This window comes from Littorina saxatilis, linkage group LG2, assembly GCF_037325665.1.
Source record: "Littorina saxatilis isolate snail1 linkage group LG2, US_GU_Lsax_2.0, whole genome shotgun sequence".
Taxonomy (NCBI): domain Eukaryota; kingdom Metazoa; phylum Mollusca; class Gastropoda; order Littorinimorpha; family Littorinidae; genus Littorina; species Littorina saxatilis.
In genome coordinates this window covers 78,696,168-78,718,415 of record NC_090246.1, presented here as the reverse complement: position 1 = coordinate 78,718,415, position 22,248 = coordinate 78,696,168, and the positions used below count along the sequence as shown (strand labels likewise).

The 22,248-nt window shown below is 41.3% G+C and overlaps 1 protein-coding gene across 3 annotated transcripts in view; it reads left to right on the top strand.

Annotated features, from left to right (window-relative positions):
- The window catches only part of LOC138959802 (uncharacterized), a 51,228-nt gene that overhangs the window by 7,645 nt on the left and 21,335 nt on the right, over positions 1-22,248 (top strand). For all 3 annotated transcript variants that reach the window (XR_011453801.1, XM_070331421.1, XM_070331420.1), the window contains exon 5: positions 1,603-1,703. Coding sequence is in view for 2 of the 3 variants with exons in the window: in XM_070331421.1 (XP_070187522.1) it covers positions 1,603-1,703 (101 nt within the window). In the remaining variant the exon portion in view is untranslated. The remainder of the gene's footprint in view (positions 1-1,602; positions 1,704-22,248) is intronic.

Sequence of the window (22,248 nt, the reverse complement as noted above, 5' to 3'; positions counted from 1 at the left end):
TTATCTTTTTTCCATCAAGGGCAACTTTGACCAGTTTCGATTTGGTGTTTTGAGAAAAGTGGTCCACACATTCATTTAGTATGCCGGGAGAAATTTTCGGCTTGTTACTGGATTCTTTGGATAATCTCTGAAGCCTGGGTACAGCAAAATTTATATTGTATGCTCTGTCAAAATCACATTTTTCACTTTTTGTCTTGGTTCTTTTCACTCCAGGTTCTATCTCATCTGTATCCACTCCAGGTTTGGTCTCAGCTTCTGTCATATCCACTCGATCTTCTGTTTCATCTGTATCCACTCCATGTTTGGTCTCAGCTTCTGTCATATCCACTCGATCTTCTGTTTCATCTGTATCCACTCCATGTTTGGTCTCAGCTTCTGTCATATCCACTCGATCTTCTGTTTCATCTGTATCCACTCCAGGTTTGGTCTCAGCTTCTGTCATATCCACTCGAACTTCTGTTTCATCTGTATCCGCTCCAGCACCTGTCAAAAGATTATCCCCATGTTGTGCCAGCTTTCTATCTTCTTCAGCTTCTCTTCCATTCATGAAGCGAATGAATCTGCCATGGAATAAGCGATAGCCTGTGTGCCAAAACAGAAGGGACTCTTTACTGTATCTCATTCTTTTTTTGTCTCCAGTGGCGTAATAGTTCACAACGTCAAGAAATAACCGAAAGGCAATATTATCAAGGGGAAAATGTCCTTGAATTATCATTTGATGAAAACTAATCCATTCACTTATCAAGCCGTTTTCAGCCAGAATTTGTCCAGCCTTTTCGGCAAGGTTATTCACAAAATAGTTAACCGCACTAGGAGTGTGCTCTGGGATGTTTATCGTCATTCTGAGACACTGGCGTAGGCCCTTGAGCCTCTTGATAGCCATTCTGAGATGCTGGAGTAAGCCCAATGGAATTTGGAATTTTATCCACTATTATTTTGTTTTGATCGGTTACAACTATTTTGCAGCCTTTCTCAGCGCACTCTTTTGGTGAAAAATCGAATGCCGCTTTTGTGCATAGCCTCCGCTTGTCTGTCTCCGTGTTAAGCTGAACAAAACAATACCGAAGCTTATGTGCTTCATGTTTATCAACTGTGTGGGTTATGATTTCTTTGAAGATGGAGAACCCTTCTCCACAATGGTAACATCTATAATCCATGATCTGTAAAATGAGAACATTTAATTAAGATCATTCAGGTCATCAAGCAAAAAACTAGGCAGCGCAGCGAAAAACCAGTCATAAGCGCATCCGATCCGAAAAATCAAGCTATCATAAGCGCACAGGGGGGTATTTCATAAGAGCACCCGACCACAAATCAGCGACCTGCCTTGTGTTTTGGATAGTTATTCAATAGATACGCATTTTTTTGTAAAAAGAGCAACGTGAATAAGTAGCGCTACATTTCGGGTTTTGACAACTGTAATATGGTTGCAGGATAATTAGTATTTTAGGAGTTATTACATTTTTTCTGCAGACACTCACCTCATGCCCCGCTCTTCGTATCATACGCTCATCCGCTAAAAAGGGTTATTCTAAGATCACCCAGCATATCATAAGCCCACCCCTGATTGAAGGGCCTGATATTGCTTTTAACTTTTTTCAGTTCGCGGAACATTTGGGATTTTATTCACGGGGTGTCAAGGTTTTGAAGACTGCCTCGTCTCAGAAATGACAAAGATGTTTGATGACAGAGAATCGGACACAGTAAGAACCATTGCATATAGTGCTTGTGTACAATATGCTTGTTTGTTTCTTTGTTTGTTTCTTTGTTTGTTTCTTTGTTTGTTTCTTTGTTTGTTTGTTTTTTCTCCGCATTCCAGTTTTAATGCATGATTTTGTGCTTCCTTTCCTTTTTACATTTAGTCAAGTTTTAACTAAATGTTTTAACATAGAGGGGGAATCGAGACGAGGGTCGTGGTGTATGTGTGTGTGTGTGTGTGTGTGTGTGTGTGTGTGTGTGTGTGTGTGTGTGTGTGTGTGTGTGTGTGTGTGTGTGTGTGTGTCTGTCTGTGTGTCTGTCTGTCTGTCTGTGCGTGTGTGTGTGTAGAGCGATTCAGACCAAACTGCTGGACCGATCTTTATGAAATTTTACATGAGAGTTCCTGGGAATGATGTCCCCGGACGTTTTTTTCTTTTTTTCGATAAATACCTTTGATGACGTCATATCCGGCTTTTTGTAAAAGTTGAGGCGGCACTGTCACACCCTCATTTTTCAATCAAATTGATTGAAATTTTGGCCAAGCAATCTTCGACGAAGGCCGGACTTCGGTATTGCATTTCAGCTTGGTGGTTTAAAAATTAATTGATGACATTGGTCATTAAAAATCTGAAAATTGTAAAAAAAAAAAGATATTTTATAAAACGATCCAAAATTACGTTCATCTTATTCCTCATCATTTTCTGATTCCAAAAACATATAAATATGTTATATTTGGATTAAAAACAAGCTCTGAAAATCAAAAATATAAAAATTATGATCAAAATTAAATTTTCGAAATCAATTTAAAAACACTTTTATCTTATTCCTTGTCGGTTCCTGATTCCAAAAACATATAGATATGATATGTTTGGATTAAAAACACGTTCAGAAAGTTAAAAAGAAGAGAGGTACAGAAAAGCGTGCTATCCTTCTCAGCGCAACTACTACCCCGCTCTTCTTGTCAATTTCACTGCCTTTGCCACGAGCTGTGGACTGACGATGCTACGAGTATACGGTCTTGCTGAAAAATTGCATTGCGTTCAGTTTCCTTCTGTGAGTTCGACAGCTTGACTAAATGTTGTATTTTCGCCTTACGCGACTTGTTTACATTTAGTCAAGTTTTGACTAAATGTTTTAACATAGAGGGGGAATCGAGACGAGGGTCGTGGTGTATGTGTGTGTGTGTGTGTGTGTGTGTGTGTGTGTGTGTGTGTGTGTGTGTGTGTGTGTGTGTGTGTGTGTGTGTGTGTGTGTGTGTGTGTGCGTGTGTGTGTGTAAACTACTGGACCGATCTTTATGAAATTTTACATGAGAGTTCCTGGGTATGATATCCCCAGACTTTTTTTCATTTTTTCGATAAATGTCTTTTATGACGTCATATCCGGCTTTTTGTAAAAGTTGAGGCGGCACTGTCACACCCTCAATTTTCAATCAAATTGATTGAAATTTGGCCAAGCAATCTTCGACGAAGGCCGGACTTTGGTATTGCATTTCAGCATGGAGGCTTATAAATTAATTAATGACTTTGGTCATTAAAAATCTGAAAATTGTAATTAAAATTATTTTTTTATAAAATGATCCAAAATTACTTTTATTTTATTATTCATCATGTTCTGATTCCAAAAACATATAAATATGTTATATTCGGATTAAAAACAAGCTCTGAAAATTAAAAAATTAAAAATTATGATTAAAATTAAATTTCCAAAATCGTTTTAAAAACTATTTCTTCTTATTCCTTGTCGGTTCCTGATTCCAAAAACATATAGATATGATATGTTTGGATTAAAAACACGCTCAGAAACTTAAAACGAAGAGAGGTACAGTAAAGCGTGCTATGAAGCACAGCGCAACCGCTACCGCGCCAAACAGGCTCGTCACTTTCACTGTCTTTTGCACTAGCGGCGGACTACGTTCAGTTTCATTCTGTGAGTTCCACAGCTTGACTAAATGTAGTAATTTCGCCTTACGCGACTTGTTTCCTGTTTTTGTGTATTAAATCAAACTTTGTTTGCTCTTGTCACGTCTTTTCCTTCCTTTCTGTCTGTCTCGGTTTTCTTCCTACTTTTTGTTTTAAAACATATCTTTAAACGTTTTTATGTATGGGTTTAACCTTTGCCGTGCTTCCTGGGTTCACCTGTACCCAGAGACACACTAAAATCATTGTAACGCTGGAACCATTAAAGGTATCGTTTTGAAATTTTAAGTATCTCTCACACACCTAATTTGCTCTCTGTCTGCAAATTTTTAGTGTGTACATGACAAAACATCAGAATTAATTGATTATGATAATTTACATAAACACTACCGATGGCGCGGGTTCACACATACCCATACTTTTAAAGAGTAGTAGTGATTGTAACTATCCCTCTGCCGACGGCGCGGGTTCTGCTACACCCATAATTACCAAAGCGGCGGAACAGTGTCTGTCTGCCTGTTTGTCTCCAAGAGACTGTCTGTCTCTCTGTCTGTGTGTCCGTATCTCTCTGTCTGTATGTCTGTTGTCAGTTGCTCTGTCTCTCTGTCTGTCTGTCTATCCGTCTAACTGACTGTCTGTCTATCTGACTGTCTGTCTCTGTCTCTCTCTCTCTTTCTTAGTCTCTCGCTCTCTCTCTTTTTTAGTCTCTCTCTCTCTTTCTTAGTCTCTCTCTCTCTCTTTCTTAGTCTCTCTCTCTCTTAGTCTCTCTCTCTTTCTTAGTCTCTCTCTCTCTCTCTTTCTTAGTCTCTCTCTCTCTTTTTTAGTCTCTCTCTCTCTCTCTTTCTTGGTCTCTCTCTCTCTTTCTTAGTCTCTCTCTCTCTTTCTTAGTCTCTCTCTCTCTCTCTAGCTCTTTCTCAGTCTCTCTCTCTCTCTCTTTCTTAGTCTCTCTCTCTCTTTCTTAGTCTCTCTCTCTCTCTTTCTTAGTCTCTCTCTCTCTTTCTTAGTCTCTCTCTCTTTCTTTGTCTCTCTCTCTCTTTCTTAGTCTCTCTCTCTCTCTCTCTTTCTTAGTCTCTCTCTCTCTTTCTTAGTCTCTCTCTCTCTTTCTTAGTCTCTCTCTCTCTCTTAGTCTCTCTCTCTTTCTTAGTCTCTCTCTCTCTCTTAGTCTCTCTCTCTTTCTTAGTCTCTCTTTCTTAGTCTCTCTTAGTCTCTCTCTCTCTCTTTCTTAGTCTCTCTCTCTCTTTTTTAGTATCTCTCTCTTTCTTAGTCTCTCTCTCTCTTAGTCTCTCTCTCTCTTTCTTAGTCTCTCTCTCTCTCTTAGTCTCTCTCTCTTTCTTAGTCTCTCTTAGTCTCTCTCTCTCTCTCTCTTAGTCTCTCTCTTTTTTAGTCTCTCTTTCTTAGTTTCTCTCTCTCTCTCTTTCTTAGTCTCTCTCTCTCTTTCTTAGTCTCTCTCTCTCTTTTTCTTAGTCTCTCTCTCTCTCTTTCTTTGTCTCTCTCTCTCTTTCTGAGTCTCTCTCTTTCTTAGTCTCCCTCTCTTTCTTTCTTAGTCTCTTTCTCTCTCTTTCTTAGTCTCTCTCTCTCTCTCTCTTTCTTAGTCTCTCTCTCTCTCTTTCTTAGTCTCTCTCTCTCTTTCTTAGTCTCTCTCTCTCTTTCTTAGTCTCTCTCTCTTTATTTGTCTCTCTCTCTCTTTATTTGTCTCTCTCTCTATCTTTCTTAGTCTCTCTCTCTCTCTTTCTTAGTATCTCTCTCTCTCTCTTTCTTAGTCTCTCTCTCTTTCTTAGTCTCTCTCTTTCTTAGTCTCTCTCTCTCTCTTTCTTAGTCTCCCTCTCTCTCTTTCTTAGTCTCTCTCTCTCTCTTTCTTAGTCTCTCACTCTCTTTCTTAGACTCTCTCTCTCTCTCTCTCTTTCTTAGTCTCTCTCTCTTTCTTAGTCTTTCTCTCTCTCTCTTAGTCTCTCTCTCTTTCTTAGTCTCTCTCTCTCTCTCTCTTTCTTAGTCTCTCTCTCTCTCTTTCTTAGTCTCTCTCTCTCTCTTTCTTAGTCTCTCACTCTCTTTCTTAGACTCTCTCTCTCTCTTTCTTAGTCTCTCTCTCTCTTTCTTAGTCTCTCTCTTTCTTAGTCTCTCTCTTTCTTAGTCTCTCTCTCTCTCTCTTTCTTAGTCTCTCTCTCTCTCTCTTTCTTAGTCTCTCTCTCTCTTTCTTAGTCTCTCAGTCTCTCTCAGTCTCTCCCTCTCCCTCCCCTGCAAGAGGTCGGTGAAGGGAGAAACTCGATGCAACCACTGAAGTAGCGCTGTGGGTTTCCCTGAACCCACCCCGTCGTTAGAGAAATAAACGGTAAAAACTCTCTTTCAAATGTATGGGTTCAGACAAACCCGCATCGTCGTTAGAGGAATAAACGGTAAAAACCCTCTTTCAAATGTATGGGTTCAGACAAACCCGCATCGTCGGGAGTGTGTAGTCAAAAGCGGCATCCGGCAAAGGTTAACAATGCAACAAGGTGCTTTACACCTTAAACACAAACACGAAAAAACACATTCGGCAAGGGAAAATCACACACGAATACTTGGATCTGAATTGAATGGAACAAAAATGCATGATGGCACATCTGTTTCATTTCTCTTCTTCTTGTTAATTAGTTTGTTATTGAGTGAGTGAGTGAGTGAGTGAGTGAGTGAGTGAGTGAGTGAGTGAGTGAGTGAGTGAATGATTGAATGAGTGAGTGAGTGAGTGAGTGAGTGAGTGAGTGTGTTACTTACTTATTTACTTACTTACTTACTAGTTTCTTATTTATTTTCTGTCTTTGGATTCCTCCTCCCTTATTCTTTTCTTCCTTCAAACCGTCGTTGCTTTCTTTACTTTTCTTTTTACATTTAGTCAAGTTTTGACTAAATGTTTTAACATAGAGGGGGAATCGAGACGAGGGTCGTGGTGTGTGTGTGTGTGTGTGTGTGTGTGTGTGTGTGTGTGTGTGTGTGTGTGTGTGTGTGTGTGTGTGTGTGTGTGTGTGTGTAGAGCGATTCAGAGTAAACTACTGGACCGATCTTTATGAAATTATGAAAGTGTTTTTAATCCAAACATATCATATCTATATGTTTTTGGAATCAGGAACAGACAAGGAATAAGATGAAATTGTTTTTAAATCGATTTCGGAAATTTTATTTTAATCATAATTTTTATATTTTTAATTTTGAGAGCTTGATTTTAATCCGAATATAACATATTTATATGTTTTTGGAATCAGAAAATGATGAAGAATACAATAAACGTAATTTTGGATCGTTTTATAAAACAATAATTTTAATTACAATTTTCAGATTTTTAATGACCAAAGTCATTAATTAATTTTTAAGCCTCCAAGCTGAAATGCAATACCGAAGTCCGGCCTTTGTCGAAAATTGCTTGGCCAAAATTTCAATCAATTTGATTGAAAAATGAGGGTATGACAGTGCCGCCTCAACTTTCACAACATGCCGAATATGACGTCATCAAAGACATTTATCGGAAAAAATGAAAACAAAATATCTGGGGATATCATACCCAGGAACTCTCATGAAAAATTTCATAAAGATCAGTCCAGTACTTTACTCTGAATCGCTCTACACACAGACACACACACACACACACACACACACACACACACACACACACACACACACACACAGACACACACACACACATACACCACGACCCTCGTCTCGATTCCCCCCTCTATGTTAAAACATTTAGTCAAAACTTGACTAAATGTAAAAAGAATATACGCATGCAGATCCAAACGCAGAAAAAACAAGTCGCGTAAGGCGAAATAACAACATTTAGTCCAGCTGTCGAACTCACAGAATGAAACTGAACGCACTGCTTTTTTCTCCAAGACCACATACTAGAAGTTTCGTCAGTCCACCGCTCGTGGCAAAGGCAGTGAAATCGACAAGCCATGCAGAATAGTGCCGGTAGTGGTCGCGCTGAGCAGGATAACACGCTTTTCTGTATGTCTATTCTTTTTAGCTTACTGAGTTTGTTTTTAATCTCATATCATATCTATATGTTTTTGGAATCAGGGACCGACAAGGAATAAGATGAAATTGTTTTTAAATCGATTTCGGAAATTTAATTTTGATCATAATTTTTAATTTTTTAATTTTCAGAGCTTGTTTTTAATTCGAATATAACATATTTATATGTGGCCATTTCTGCGAAAAGGGACATTCTTGACAAATTTATCGATTTTGAGTTTTGGATTTTATTTGACAGACTGTTATATTTAGAACGTGATGTGAGAATTTCAGACCTTCAAATTTATTTTTCACGGAGTTATGACCCTTTTTTGGAGATACCCCCAAAATGACTTAAAATGGCCAAACTTTCAAAAACAAACTTTTGCCGGGAAATAGTAAGTTCAATCATAGTCTGCCAATCTCTCTCTCTCTCTCTCTCTCTCTCTCTCTCTCTCTCTTTCTTTCTCTCTCTCTCTCTCTCTCTCTCTCTCTCTCTCTCTCTCTCTCTCTCTCTCTCTCTCTCTCTCTCTCTCTCTCTCTCTCTCTCGGGGGGGTCAAGGTCGACCACGAATGGCGCAGGAGGGAAAAATTTTCACAGTGCAGACAAGATGGATATTTTTCAAGTTCAAAGTGGCTATATCAAAGTTTGAGTCTCCAGAACTATACAAGTGAAAGTCTAAAGTGATTGTGTGCAGAAATCTACTGAAAATGATCGAGGTAGGACTTTGGAGGGCCAGTATTGGTCGTTTTCATTTGGCTTGTGTGGCAAAACATTTCTTGAACCGGCTTCGTGCTCAGCCCGTGTATGGTGACAGTTCTGAAATCAGTGTCAGCGACGTGTGCATTACTTGGGGATGCCTTGTTTTTCTTGCGAACATCGTGTGCTGCTTCAAAGATGTTGCGGAAAGTGCTTTTAGTACGCCATTCCCACCCCTGGGAACTGTGACTTATAATTCGTCAACAGTGACTGGCCATTTGTCAGTGCCAAGTGATGACCTTGTACACCTGTCACCGATGGCGGTGACCTTTCCGCACGCGCAGCACGCGCCATCTTTGTGCCTGGCAGTGATTGCCTTCGCGATACGACGCTTGAGATTGAGCAATGACGTAGAGGAAAACCCTGGGCCTGCTGTCAGTGGCAGTAGCGAAAGTAGTGGTGGTGGTGCGGAGTCAACTGCAGTGGCAGATAGCATCAAACACTTAGAGCAGTCGTTGCAGCAGAAGCTGGATGTCGTTCTGGCAACCATGCAAACACAGGCGGACTTTCTCAAACGACAAGAAGACATGCTTAGAAAACAAGAGACATTGATGAAGAAATTTGGAGATGAGCAAGAGACAATGAAAAAGTCCCTCAAGAAGAACGAACAGTCGATCTCCAACCTCTCCTCACAACAAGACGATCTGTATCGTGTGGTGACTAGCCTCGAGGCAGAGGTTGACAGGCTGGAGGGGTTTTCCCGTCGCAACAACGTCAAGTTTTTCGGAATACCAGAAGAAGTTGGCGACACCGATGCTGACTGTGTTGTTGCAGTGAAAAACGTTCTTGACACCTACATTCCTCAGAAGCAGTGGGAGCCTGACGTCATCGAGCGAGCGCATCGCCTCGGAAAACCCAACCCCAAGAATCCCAACCCCCGCCCTATCATTGCCAAGTTCCAACGTTGGGGCGATGCGATGCGTCTCATGAAAGACCGTGAGGCACGAAGCGACATGGAGCACGACAACCTGAGAGCGGCCCAAGATCTCACCAGACGGCAGACCCAGAAGCTGAAACAGCTGAGGGAGGAGGGGAAGACGGCCTACTACACAAACGGCAAGCTACGCTTCCATGACAACCCCAGAAACAACGATGATCGCCGTGCTGACAACCGCCGGCCGGGTGGCCCCGGTTTGTTGACAAACACCGACTCGGAGACGCCCCCTGATCACGAGCAACGTCAACCAATCAGCGAAGTAGAAATAGAGCGTGACGTCAGTGACACTCAGGGTCACAGCCGTGACACTGAAGAAAATTCCGGTCGGAATTCCGGGCAGAGTGACGCCAGAGGTAAGCGTGTGACCCGCTCAGCCAATCGGCAGGGCCACAAAGACATGACATTGGGTGGCGATAGTGGAGGTGGTGGGTACTCGGCCTACTTTCGCAACGTGCGTGGAACTCCCACCCGTGCAGGAAACAGCGAATAGGGGCGTGGCCAAGGCTATGACAATGCAAACAAACAAGACACACAAGCACATGACAAAAACACACCTGATGTAAATAATGTTGCAACAGCAAATAAGGACAAATTGAATACTTCTTTTTCATTTCTTTGTTGGAATATAAATGGGTTGATTGCCAAGCTAACTGACCCTGATTTTGTTGATTACATAACTTCTTTTGATGTTTGTTTTTTGTCTGAAACCTTTACTTTGCCAAGCTTTGACTTTAGTACCTATTTTAGTGATTTCATTGTCCTTCATTCACCAGGTGTGAAACTGACCAAGATGGGCCATGTTTCTGGTGGAACTGTTATGTTGATTCGTAAATGTCTGTCGGATTTTGTTGAGACTATTGATACCAAGAGTGAAAATGTTTTGTGCGTAAAACTTTCAAAAGAATTGTTTGGTTGTGAGAAAGACATGATGTTTATTGGTCTGTATAATCATCCAGTGGGCAGTGTGTACTATGATAAAAAAGATTATGATTGTACTCTAGAAATGCTAGAACAGTTTATTTTGTCTTTAATGGAAGCTGGCAGGGATGTGTACTATTTACTTGGAGGTGATTTGAACGCCCGAATAGGGGATTGGTGTCTTGAATGTGTTGATGAAGAAGATGATGATGAGGATGGTAATGTTTTTGAAAGAAAATCACAAGATGTTTTGACAAATAACTTTGGTAAAATACTGATTCAGTTTTGCTGCATGTTTCACCTTGTACCTCTGCATGGATTAGTACAACCAGGTTTCGATGATAAATTCACTTTTGTGTCTGAAAGAGGAAATAGTACTATTGATCACTTTTTGTCTTCAGTTGATTTTGTTGAATATGTAAATATGTTTTCTGTTGTCAACCGCATTGAGTCTCATCATATGCCTGTTCGGCTAGATGTGTGTGCTGCCCTAAAAATTGACGCTGATGTAGACAGTGAGAATAAGACTAGTTCAGAGAAACTGACTTGGGATTCCTCCAAAGCTAGTGTATTTTTAGATTTTCTTTCTTCACGTGAAGGTCAAACTGCCATCGATGACGCTGCTGCATGTATTGATGATAACTCTGACGCTGCCTTGACAATGTTTGTAAACACGCTTTTAGAAGCGGGTCGGTGCATGCGACGCACGGTGTTTTTTGGAGGCCGTCAGCGTCGTACGAGCCGATGGTTTGACACAGAGTGTAGGGAGGGAAAACGTGAAGTTAATAGATTACTTAGTCGGTACTCTCGCACTAGAAAGGTTGAGGATAAACTACAGTATTTGCAAAAAAGATCTGAATATCAAAATATGATAAAAGAGAAAAAGAAAGCATATAGAAAATCAGTACAAGATTCTTTACTAGAAAACAGAAAAAATCCTTCCATGTTCTGGTCAACGGTAAAACGGTCTCGCCCAAGGGAGAGAAACCGTGCTACTATAAATATCGATGTCTGGAAAGATCACTTTGAAAACATTTTGGGACAGCACACAGCTTCAACGCCTGAACAAAACGAAAATGTAATAAATGAAGAAAGTGAGGAAGATGTACATATTTATGAATTGGATGAACAAATTTCGTTAGCTGAGGTAAAACAAGCCATTCGAAAATTAAAAGCAGGGAAAGCTTCTGGTATTGATGAAATACCAGCAGAATTTCTAAAAGCAGCTGAGGATATTGTTGCCCCTTTTCTCACTAAGTTCTTTAACCGTGTTTATGACACTGGTGTGTTTCCTAAACAATGGAGTCAGTCCGTGATAGTTCCTTTACTGAAAAAGGGTGATGTAAATAATCCTGGAAATTATAGGGGCATTTCCCTCCTGAGTACTATTAGTAAAGTTTTTACTTCCATCCTAAATAGGCGTCTGTATAAATGGGCAGAGAGTGAACACAAGATATGTGAAGAACAAGCTGGTTTTCGAAAAAACTATTCAACTATTGATCATCTTTTTACACTTGTGACTATGATTAAGAAATGTCTGTATGGACAAAGGAGAAGTAAACTGTACGTTGCTTTTATTGATTACTTGAAAGCTTTCGATTCTGTAGACAGGGATAGTTTGTGGGTCGTTCTTCAAAAAATAAAAACTTCGACGAAAATGCTCCGTATGCTACAAGGGATTTATGATTCTGTCCAGTCATGTGTAAGATGGGGCCCTGAAGTGTCTGACTTCTTTGATTGCCCTGCCGGGGTGAAACAAGGCTGCATGTTGTCTCCCCTGATTTTTTCCCTGTTAATTACTGAAGTAGCCGATATAGTAACCTCAAATGGAAGGCATGGTGTTCAGTTTTTGCCTGGATTACAAGAAATTTTTTTGCTTCTTTTTGCTGACGATATTTGTTTGATTTCTACAACACCTGTTGGATTACAAAACCAGTTGAACAATCTTGAACAAGCCTCCTCTGCCCTTGGCCTCAGTGTAAATTTAAAGAAAACAAAAGTAATGGTTTTTCGGAAAGGCGGTCATCTATCTAAGACAGAAAAATGGTTTTATCAAGGTAAACCTATGGATGTTGTAAACAGTTATAAATATTTGGGTGTCACATTGACAACAAAATTATCATTTGACATTGCTTTAGAAGAATTTGCAGGCAGAGCCAAGGGAAAAGTGGTAGAAATCATGAAAACAATGTGGAGCTTAGGTAGCATGGATGTTAGTGTATTTTTTAAATTGTTTGATGCGCTAGTAAAACCTATGCTTCTGTACGCCTCTGAAATATGGGGTATCACACGCTTTCGTTCTGTTGAATCTCCGCATTTGTTTGCTTGTAAAAGATTTTTGAATGTTTTACCAAGAACTCCAAACGCGATGGCATATGGAGAACTCGGTCGTTTCCCTTTATTCATTGACAGTACTGTCAGTGTTATCAGGTACTGGCTAAAGCTGCAGAACATGTTTTTGGTTAGATTACCTAGACAAGCGTACGAGATGGATAAAAAAAGATTTTTAAGATTACCCGGAAATGAGGTTGATTTGCAAAATTGGGCTTGCTCGGTAAAGCGTTGTTTGGATATGTGTGGGTTTTCCTTTGTATGGCTGAATGGTGGTGTTGTTCATGAAAAAGCTTTTTTGCGTGCGTTCAGACAGCGTTTGATTGACTGCTATAAGCAGGAATGGTTTGGTAAGATAATGGAAAGTGATAGATTTTCAACGTATAGTTCGTTCAAGTCTTTATTGCAGCCGGAAAAATACCTAACGGATATCACACTTACTAAATTTAGAAACATTTTTGTCAAACTACGCCTAGGTATTATTGACCTGAATGGAAACAAACGCTATAGTGCTGTACCAAACACGTGCCCGTTTTGTCCTGCTGTGGAAAACGAAATACATTTTCTGCTACATTGCCCAAAATACCAGGATCTACGTGTAAAATATATTTTGAAATATTTCACTGACAATGTACATGTACCACCCTTGATTTTTCTGCTACAAAATGAGAGTATATACATTAATAGAGCTGTAGCCATGTATTGTTATTATGCCATGAAAACACGTGATGAAGAAATTTCAAACAGGCAATTGTTGCTATGACTGATACTTTGAGACAAAATTTGTAAATTTTCGTGCCACGATATATATTTTTTTTGTTTCTGTACAACCATGAAATTTTGTTGTTGATTTTTATTCCTATTTTTTCCTGTGTCTTTTGTAAACCCCCATGCGTATATGCCGGTGGCCTCGCATTAAATTTCCTGCGTTCCTGCGTTCTCTCTCTCTCTCTCTCTCTCTCTCTCTCTCTCTCTCTCTCTCTCTCTCTCTCTCTCTCTCTCTCTCTCTCTTTCTCTCTCCCTCTCTTTCTCTCTCTCTTTCTCTCTCTCTCTCTCTCTCTCTCTCTCTCTCTCTCTCTCTGTCTCCTCTCGTTCTATCTTCTCTCTCTCCACCTATTTTTGTTTTATACATTTTGTCCTATATTTTCTTCCGTCATCATTTCTCCTTTTGTTACCTAACGTTTCTTTATTTCAATTTCACAGATAGCAACATATATGCGAGTCACAAGTCAATTATTTTTCTTAAACTTAACTCTTTTTCAAAAATACATCCGATCTCTAAAGGGGTACCGTATCTATAAATACCTATGCACATTTTTGCAATCAAGATTAGCAAATTGACATAGTTTGCTTCAGCGGATGAAATAGAATTCCTTTTAACTAGGCCAAATAGGGCATCCCGCACATCAACATGAATTCTTTTTGAACAAGCGGTGAAGAAGGCTTCTTCAACAAGATTCCACACTTTGCTTATTTTTCTACAATAATAAAAGAAATGTTCGATATAATCTGTCTCTTCTGTACAATGTGTACAACTAATACTCTCAGCAATGCCCATTTTATACAATATAATGTTCGTTGGATAAATGTTATGAGTTATTTTCCAGTGTACACTACATAGCAGTCTCAATCTTACTTCTTTTGATGCGTTGCTTGCTATCTGCCAAATGTCCTTGTTTATTTCAATTCCCATCTTTCTTTTCCAGAAACTGACTGCAATAGTCTCAGTTTGATAAGCGTCTACCATTAATTTACGAAACTGCCTGGGTTTAAATGTACTTATTTTTTGATAATCCATTACCTTCATAGCTTGTATTCCATTATCATTCATCTTCAAAAAAAGGGATGCTATTGCTGTGCGAATTGCCCCATATTCAAATAGTCTTGTTGGTTTATGCCCAACTCTTTCACAAATCCTGTGAAATGGTAAAAACATATTTTTCTCGTATAAATCCTTCACATAGCATATATCAGATGTAACCCAATCACGTAGAAACATTGTCTTGCCACGATAAGCAATTAGAGAGTTATTCCATAGGCATAAATTCTCCAGCTGGGTAATTTTTTGCACGCATGGTAATATCTTTTCATGGTTGTCAAGCCAACATTCTAAAACGCTTTTCCAGAACTTGTTTGTAATCAACCCCAACCCTTTAAATAAGGCTGGTTTGACGTTTGCTTGAAAGCAGCATAGATTTTTTCCGAGTTTGGAGAACATACTGAGTGGAATACTTTTCCAAGCTTCTTCGTTTGGTTGCAGTAATTTCGAAAACCATCCAAGTACAAAGGATTTTTGAAAGTCACCCAAATCAATCATATTTAGGCCACCTTTACTTGTTTCCTGGCACATAACTTTTCGTTTTACCTTTTCATAGGCTTTTGTGTTTGAAAATCTTTTTTTCCAAATGAATCTGAAAAACATTGAGTTCAGTTTACATATGATCTTTTCGAGTATAATCAAAGCTTGCAAAGCATGTGTTAATTGAGGGATCAAAAGTGATTTTACAAGGCAAATCTTTCCCATTATACTGCAGTTTCTCTTAGACCACTTAATCATTGTGCTCTGAATATGATTGATTTTTTCTGTCCAGTTTTCTTCGATTTCCGAGGCTTCTAAATTATTACAAAAATATATACCAAGAATGTTGACTTTAGATTTCCATCTGAAGCCACATGGCTGCTCCTCAGAGTACTTCTGTGAACCCAACCACATGGCCTCCGATTTCAGTCTGTTCACAGCCAGTCCTGAGAACTTGGAGAAATATGACACCAATGTCAGAGCATTTTGCACATCATCAGTGCCTTTCAGAAAAAGCGTAATATCATCAGCGTACAAGATCATTTTCAATAGTCTTTCTTGATTAGTACTATTGGCTGATGGCAAGAATACCCCTTTAACTGACTGATCTGCCCTGATTGGCAGACTGTGGGAGAGAGAGACCGACAGAGTATGGGGGAGAGGAGAGAGAGAGAGAGAGGGAGAGAGGGAGGGAGGGAGAGAGGGAGAGAGAGAGAGAGAGAGAGAGAGAGAGAGAGAGAGAGAGAGAGAGAGCAAAAAAGAAGAACAAAGAAGAAGACAGAAGAATCCGAAGAACAAAATTCAGAAAAAAACAGACAAGTCGAAGAGAAAGAAAGTGGATGCAGAGAAAGACAGACTAGGGAGTGAGTGAGAGAGAGAGAGAGAGAGAGAGAGAGAGAGAGAGAGAGATGTTGTGTGGACAAGTGTGAGAAAGAGAGAGAGGAGAGAGAGAGAGGGTAAATGTAAATAAAATAAAAATTGTCCATGATCTGTTTACTGTCCATTGAGTGTGAAGCTGAGAGAAAGAGTGAGACTGAAGGAAAACAATAATAACTTAATAAGAATTAAAATGATAATAAAAAAAAATAAAAAAAATAAAAAACTTCCGATATAAAAAAAACAAAAAAACCGCACGCACATGTGTGATTAACAATGTCTGATCTCCTAAAAAAAAAAAAAAATTTTTAAATAAATAAAAAAACAGAAAAAAGAAAAAAAAAAAAGAAAAAAAAAAAAAAAAAAAGTAAGTTCAATCATCTGCCGTTATTACTTGTATGGTTTTAGGTCAAAATAATGTTTCAATCCAGAGTTATTGCCCTTATTGTAACGTTACCCTAATTTTTACTTTTTCGTCTTTTTCTATCATTCTCTCCTCCCATGCAGAAGAAAAAACAATCAGCCATATGATTTTTTTTCTCGAATATTTCTTCTTCTTTCATACTACCTCTCCCCACTCCATGTTCTATTCTTTCTTCACCCACGCACATACAAACACAAACTATTTGAGGCTGTCTGCTGAAAACAATACACACACACTTGTCGACTTGAAGTTGTGGTACTTCTAAATTTCATAACGAGGATTAATTGTTCAGTTTCCTTGGTAAATACAGCTTCCAGTTGTAGAAAGTAACATGGTGCTGTGTATCCTTGCACACGTGGGTCTCTCAGTCTGTCCATCACTTCACTGAATTGAAAATGTCATCCGTGCACTCTGCTATCGAACGTCTCCCTTTACTTTCAACAAACTGAAATGCCAATCAGGGTCGAACTTGATGTGGCCGACGATCAAGACATTTTCAAAATGGATTTGTGCTGTTCATTCACACACAAAACTGCATGCCTAAATATTGATGCACCATGCCGAAGACTGAAGTTGCTACCCTCCTCTGTACCCCTGCCTCATTCGCAAGGTAGACGATTTGCTTCTCTGAAACAAAGGCAACCACAGAGTTGATCAACATATTATTTACTAACCACTATTTGCACAGTTCAAGTCTGGTTTTGGGTACCTATCCACTTGCCATTTCTAAGCGGGTATGGTATGGTGACATTATCGAACATGTAGTGTGTGTGTGTGTGTGTATGTTTGTGTGTGTGTGTGGTGTCAGTGTGTGGTGTGTGTGTCTGTGTGTGTCTGTGTATCTGTGTGTATGTGTGTGTGTGTCTGTGTGTGACTGTGTGTGCTTCTTTGTTGGAGAAAACAGCACATAAACACAAATATAACTGTATTGTTCCCCCCCTTTTTTTTAAAGTACTGACAAATTGTAAAGTATTAATATGTCTTTACCTACTGAGCAAAGTCCCAAGGGTAAACCATGCTGATTTCCTTGGAACTGGAACCGGCTGGACATTGCTGTTGCGGCGAGTGAGTGTTGCCCCATTCTGTCGAACACCTGCTTTGTGGCCAGGCACTTCTGTCTTTTGTTGTTGCACTGTCCGGTGAATTGCTGGACTTGTTTGCTGTTCCACGCCAGCAAACTGAGAGAAAGAGAGTAACATTGGTTAAATAAAAAAAAGAGGAGTTTAAAAACATACTACACGTACACACACACCACCACCATCATCATCATCATCATCATCATCATCATCATCAAAATCATCATCGTCATTATCATCTCTCTTCGTCTGTCTACCCCTCTCTCTCTCTCTCTCTCTCTCTCTCTCTCTCTCTCTCTCTCTCTCTCTCTCTCTCTCTCTCTCTCTCTCTCTCTCTCTCTCTCTCTCTCTCTCTCTCTCACACACACACACACATACACACACACACACGTACAGAAACCCTCACGCAACAAAAACACACACATACACACACACAAGCTGCGCGCGCGCGCACACACACACACAAAAAACACACACACACTGCAGTCTATATGGTAACTTACCTGAAATTGTAGCCTGTCATAGATCTAAGTGGAGACAGCAAACGGTAAGAGCAACAGGTTCTCATTTACGATGTCCGGGCATTCAAACGATCAGGAAGAGGAAGACCTTGCTTCGCAATAGGCCTATGCTCTTGGAGAACTCTTTAACCGATTAGTAGTGTGCGTTGTCATCATGAACGTTTACAACACCATCGTGATCAAAGTATCTGCTTCGACTTCGGAGTCACAAATGTCCGGGCGAAGTGCAACAAAATTATTCTGAATCAACAGCATTGACCTCGTCAACAAAATCGTTGTCTTATCCCAAAGTGACTTCTGTCAGCAGAACATTCCGTGTTCAACTGAGAACTGAGAAGACTGACTTGCCCTTCCACTATCAGAATTCACAGCTGCAAAGAACAGAATGCCCCAGTCAGTAGGCCTAACCACTGATCTAAATATCAGTAACTTTAGCAAGGGAAGCAACTAAAGATGAAAACGGGGAGTAACTGTTCTTCATCGGGCAACTGCGTTTGTCGTCTGCTTTTTCGTACAGTGCTACGGTCGCGTGAAAGTCAGATCTACCTGAACTATGCGTATAGATCCGTCTAGTGAAATGTAGCTGTGTGATGATTTGGCTACATCACTTTGCTGAATGTGCTTCCAGATGAAAGTTTATATTAAGCTTACTGTCAAACCTTAAACAAAAAATAGGTAAGTTGTTTTAACTTGACCAAAACTAGCGACGAAAAAATGTTTCTCGAAGCACAACAAAACACTCTGTCGCCATTTTCGGCATCATCGCAGTCAACTTGTCATCGGTTCGATGTGTTTTTCCTGAGGAGGAATAAACATAAACATTTGTAGAAGTTTGTAATGTTGATCCCAAGACTATTTTCCATTACTTTAAATTGCTGTTCATTGTACTATCGCTGATAATTCATTGAACATTTTAGAAATTCAACTTGAAGTGGGCATCAGTCAGCACAGCAAAGTTTGTTTACATTTTGCTCTAACTTTGACCCCGCGTTTCTCCAATCAGAGGCTTAGATCAAGAATGTCCCTTTTCGCAGAAATGACCACATATGTTTTTGGAATCAGAAAATGATGAATAATCTTTTCTTGTCGTTCGCTGTTAGATCGTCAGTCCGGACTGCAGGGCGAAACGTGCTGTCCTCTCCAAGTCCTCTCTGGGGCCGTATAGCTTCTTTTGTAGCGCTGTCTCCTCTGGCCAGGTGGTGTCCCTCAGAGCACTGTGGTATGGACAATCCTGCAGGATGTGCTCTGCTGTCTGATTCTTGCCACACGGACATAGGGGGGAGGGAACTAGCTTCAGCTTTGTGGCCATATGATGGTTTAGTCTGTTATGTCCAGTGCGGAGTCTGAGTAGGACGACTTGTTCTTCACGTTGGAGCAGGTGGTAGTCATCTTTCTCCGCTCTGGTTTTCCTCTTGTTTTTGATGATTGTCTTTTTTTCCTTGTACTGCAGCTGGGACGTGAACTGTTCCTTTGAAGCACCTTCCTTGGCAAGTTTGTCTGCAGCCTCGTTTCCTGCTATGTCACAATGAGCTGGCACCCACTGAAGCACGACCCTTCGGTTCTGAGCAACCTGTTGGAGGGCGTTGTTGAGCTCAGTTTCTTTGTTGGCAGACAGAGCTTGGAGTGCTGACATTGCGTCTGTCAGAAAGACGACCTGAGGACATTCATGGTCTGATCCGTCAACTATTGTGGCTGCTGTCCTCAAGGCCTGTACTTCTGCACTATAGTTGGTGCAGTGCAAACCTGTGGGAATGCTCGCTGTTTGTGCCTCTCCCTCTGGGTACCGAACTAGAACGCCGGCTCCTCCATCTCTCACAGCATCAGTGGCTGACCCATCAGTGTAGGCGTGGATCCACGCTTCTTCAGGGTAGTGGTCTGCGATCATGGCCAGGGTAAGCGCCTTCTTACTGGTGTCACTCATGTCCCGTGATGTCACGCCTTTCACAGTTGTGTTGATCTCGAGGACCCTCTGGTTGGCTTCCCAAGGAGTTGGGCATGTTCCTGTGGCATCGAGCGGCAGAGTGCTTTCCGGCAGGTGGGGTAGGTACTGTCGCTTGAGGCTCCTGCTTTGGTGCACAAAGCTTGAGCGTTTCAGCCTGTTCCTGATAGGTTTTTCCATTCTGCTGTTCATTGGGTGCTTTGGTAGGCTTTTGTATTTCTCTGCTTGGATGAGTGTCTTTGTGTCTCTTCGAGTGATCAACGGTTGGACTCCTGTCAGGGACTCCATGGTCTTGATTGGAGTTGACCTCATTGCTCCTGTCAGGATACGGAGTGCTTGATTCTGGACTTTGTCCAGGGCTTGCAGGTTGGATTTGCAAGCGCTTGACCAGGCTGGGGCTCCGTATTCAAGTTGGGGTCTCACCGTGCCTTCATACAGTGTCTTCAGGGTCTTCTCACTGGCACCCCAGTTTGTTCCAGCCAGCTTTCTCATGATTGCCAATTTGCGTCTGGCTTTGTTTTCTGCTTTCTGGATCTGTGGTTTCCAGGTCAGTCGTTTGTCGAATGTGACACCGAGGTACGTTGGTTCGTCATCATTCCTGAGTGGTGTGTCGCCCAGTTTGATGACTCCTGGCTTTTGTTTTGGGGACAAGGTGAAGAGTGTGGTCGTGGATTTCTCTAGATTGATCTTGACACACCAGTCGTCTGCCCAGGCTGCAAGTTTGTCAGCTGCCAGCTGCAGGCGGTATGTTGCTGTGGTTGAATGTTCTTCGGTGCACCACATTACCAGATCGTCAGCATATAAAGCAGCTTTGACTCCCTTTGGCAGTTCAGGCAGCAGATCGTTGATGAAGATCAAAAAGAGAGTTGGCGAGATCACTCCGCCTTGTGGGACACCGTGTCGTATCAGAACCCTCCTGCTCAATCGGCTGCTGACTGTGACCCTCGATCTGCGGTTGTGCAGGAAGGATCGTATCCAAGACAGCATCTTTCCACTGACTCCACATCTCTGTGTCTTCACCAGAAGGCCATCGGTCCACACTCTATCAAACGCCTTCTGTAGGTCTATCCAGGCTGCAAAGACCATCTTCTGATTCTGGAAGGCATCCTCAATCTCCTGAGACAGGTAGGTGGCCTGGTCTTCTGTGCTCTGGAACTGGCGGAAGCCTGCTTGCTCTGGTGCAAGGATGTCTTCTTTCTCCAGATACCAAAGAAGGCGTTGATTCACCATCCTTTCCATGGTCTTGACAACACAGCTCGTGAGGCTGATTGGACGGTAGCTTGGGGCTTTCTTCTTGTCTTTTCCTTTCTTGTGTATAGGGATTATTGTAGCCTCTTTCCAAACTTGTGGGACTTGGCCTTCTTTCCAGCTGAGGTTGAAGATGTCGAGAAGCTTGCCAACAGCAGCACTTCCCAGATGGTTCAGCATTTCGTTGGATATCCCATCGGGCCCTGGCGACTTCTTGTTTTTCAGCTTGCGTAGTGCCTGGCGTAGTTCCTGATGAGTGAAGGGTGCTTCCATGGCTTCTGGGCTAGCTTTGTTGTTTCTCCTCTCTCTTTGTTCCTTTCTTGCCTCCCTCTGTTTCTCTGCTCCAACATTGAGGTGGCTTTCGCTTGCATAGCTGTTGGCAAAGTGATCGGCGGCTTGCTTTCCCTTTTCATTTTGCGTTTTTGCGTGGATCTGTGGTTGGTTAAGGTGCGCCTATTGGCCCAGATCCTCCGACTTCAGCCCTTAGGTTTCTTTCGGGGTTACCCCGCCCTTAGTTCCTGGCTCAAAAACCTAACCCTGGGAACACATGGGGGATTTCTTACCGGGGGTCCCACCCCGGGGCTAGAGCTTTTAATGCGGCTCTTACCCGCATGGTGTAACCGTCATCGGACACGTAGGGCATTTATAGGGTAGTCAGTGCCATCTGCCAACCCACCCCGTCCTGGTAGAGACACCGCTAGTTGGTCCGGGACTGCTTATTCTATATTCGCAGCTGGCCCCCATATCTGGGGGCCGTTCCCCTATCCGCCACCTGGGGACCCGCCGGGTTGAGGATAGTCGCCCCCCTACTGAATTGGAAGTAGTCTGTTCCCGGATGATGAATAATAAGATAAATGTAATTTTGGATCATTTTATAAAAAACTATTTTTAATTACAATTTTCAGATTTTTAATGACCAAAGTCATTTATTAATTTTTAAGCCACCAAGCTGAAATGCAATGCCGAAGTCCGGCCTTCGTCGAAGATTGCTTGGCCAAAATTTCAATCAATTTGATTGAAAAATGAGGGTGTGACAGTGCCGCCTCAACCTTTACAAAAAGCCGGATATGACGTCATCAAAGACATTTATCCCAAAAATGAAAAAAATCGTCTGGGGATATCATGTCCAGGAACTCTCATGTAAAATTTCATAAAGATCGGTCCAGTAGTTTGGTCTGAATCGCTCTACACGTGACACACACACGCACAGACAGACACACAGACACACACACACACACACACACACATACACACACACACACATACACCACGACCCTCGTCTCGATTTCCCCTCTATGTTAAAACATTTAGTCAAAACTTGA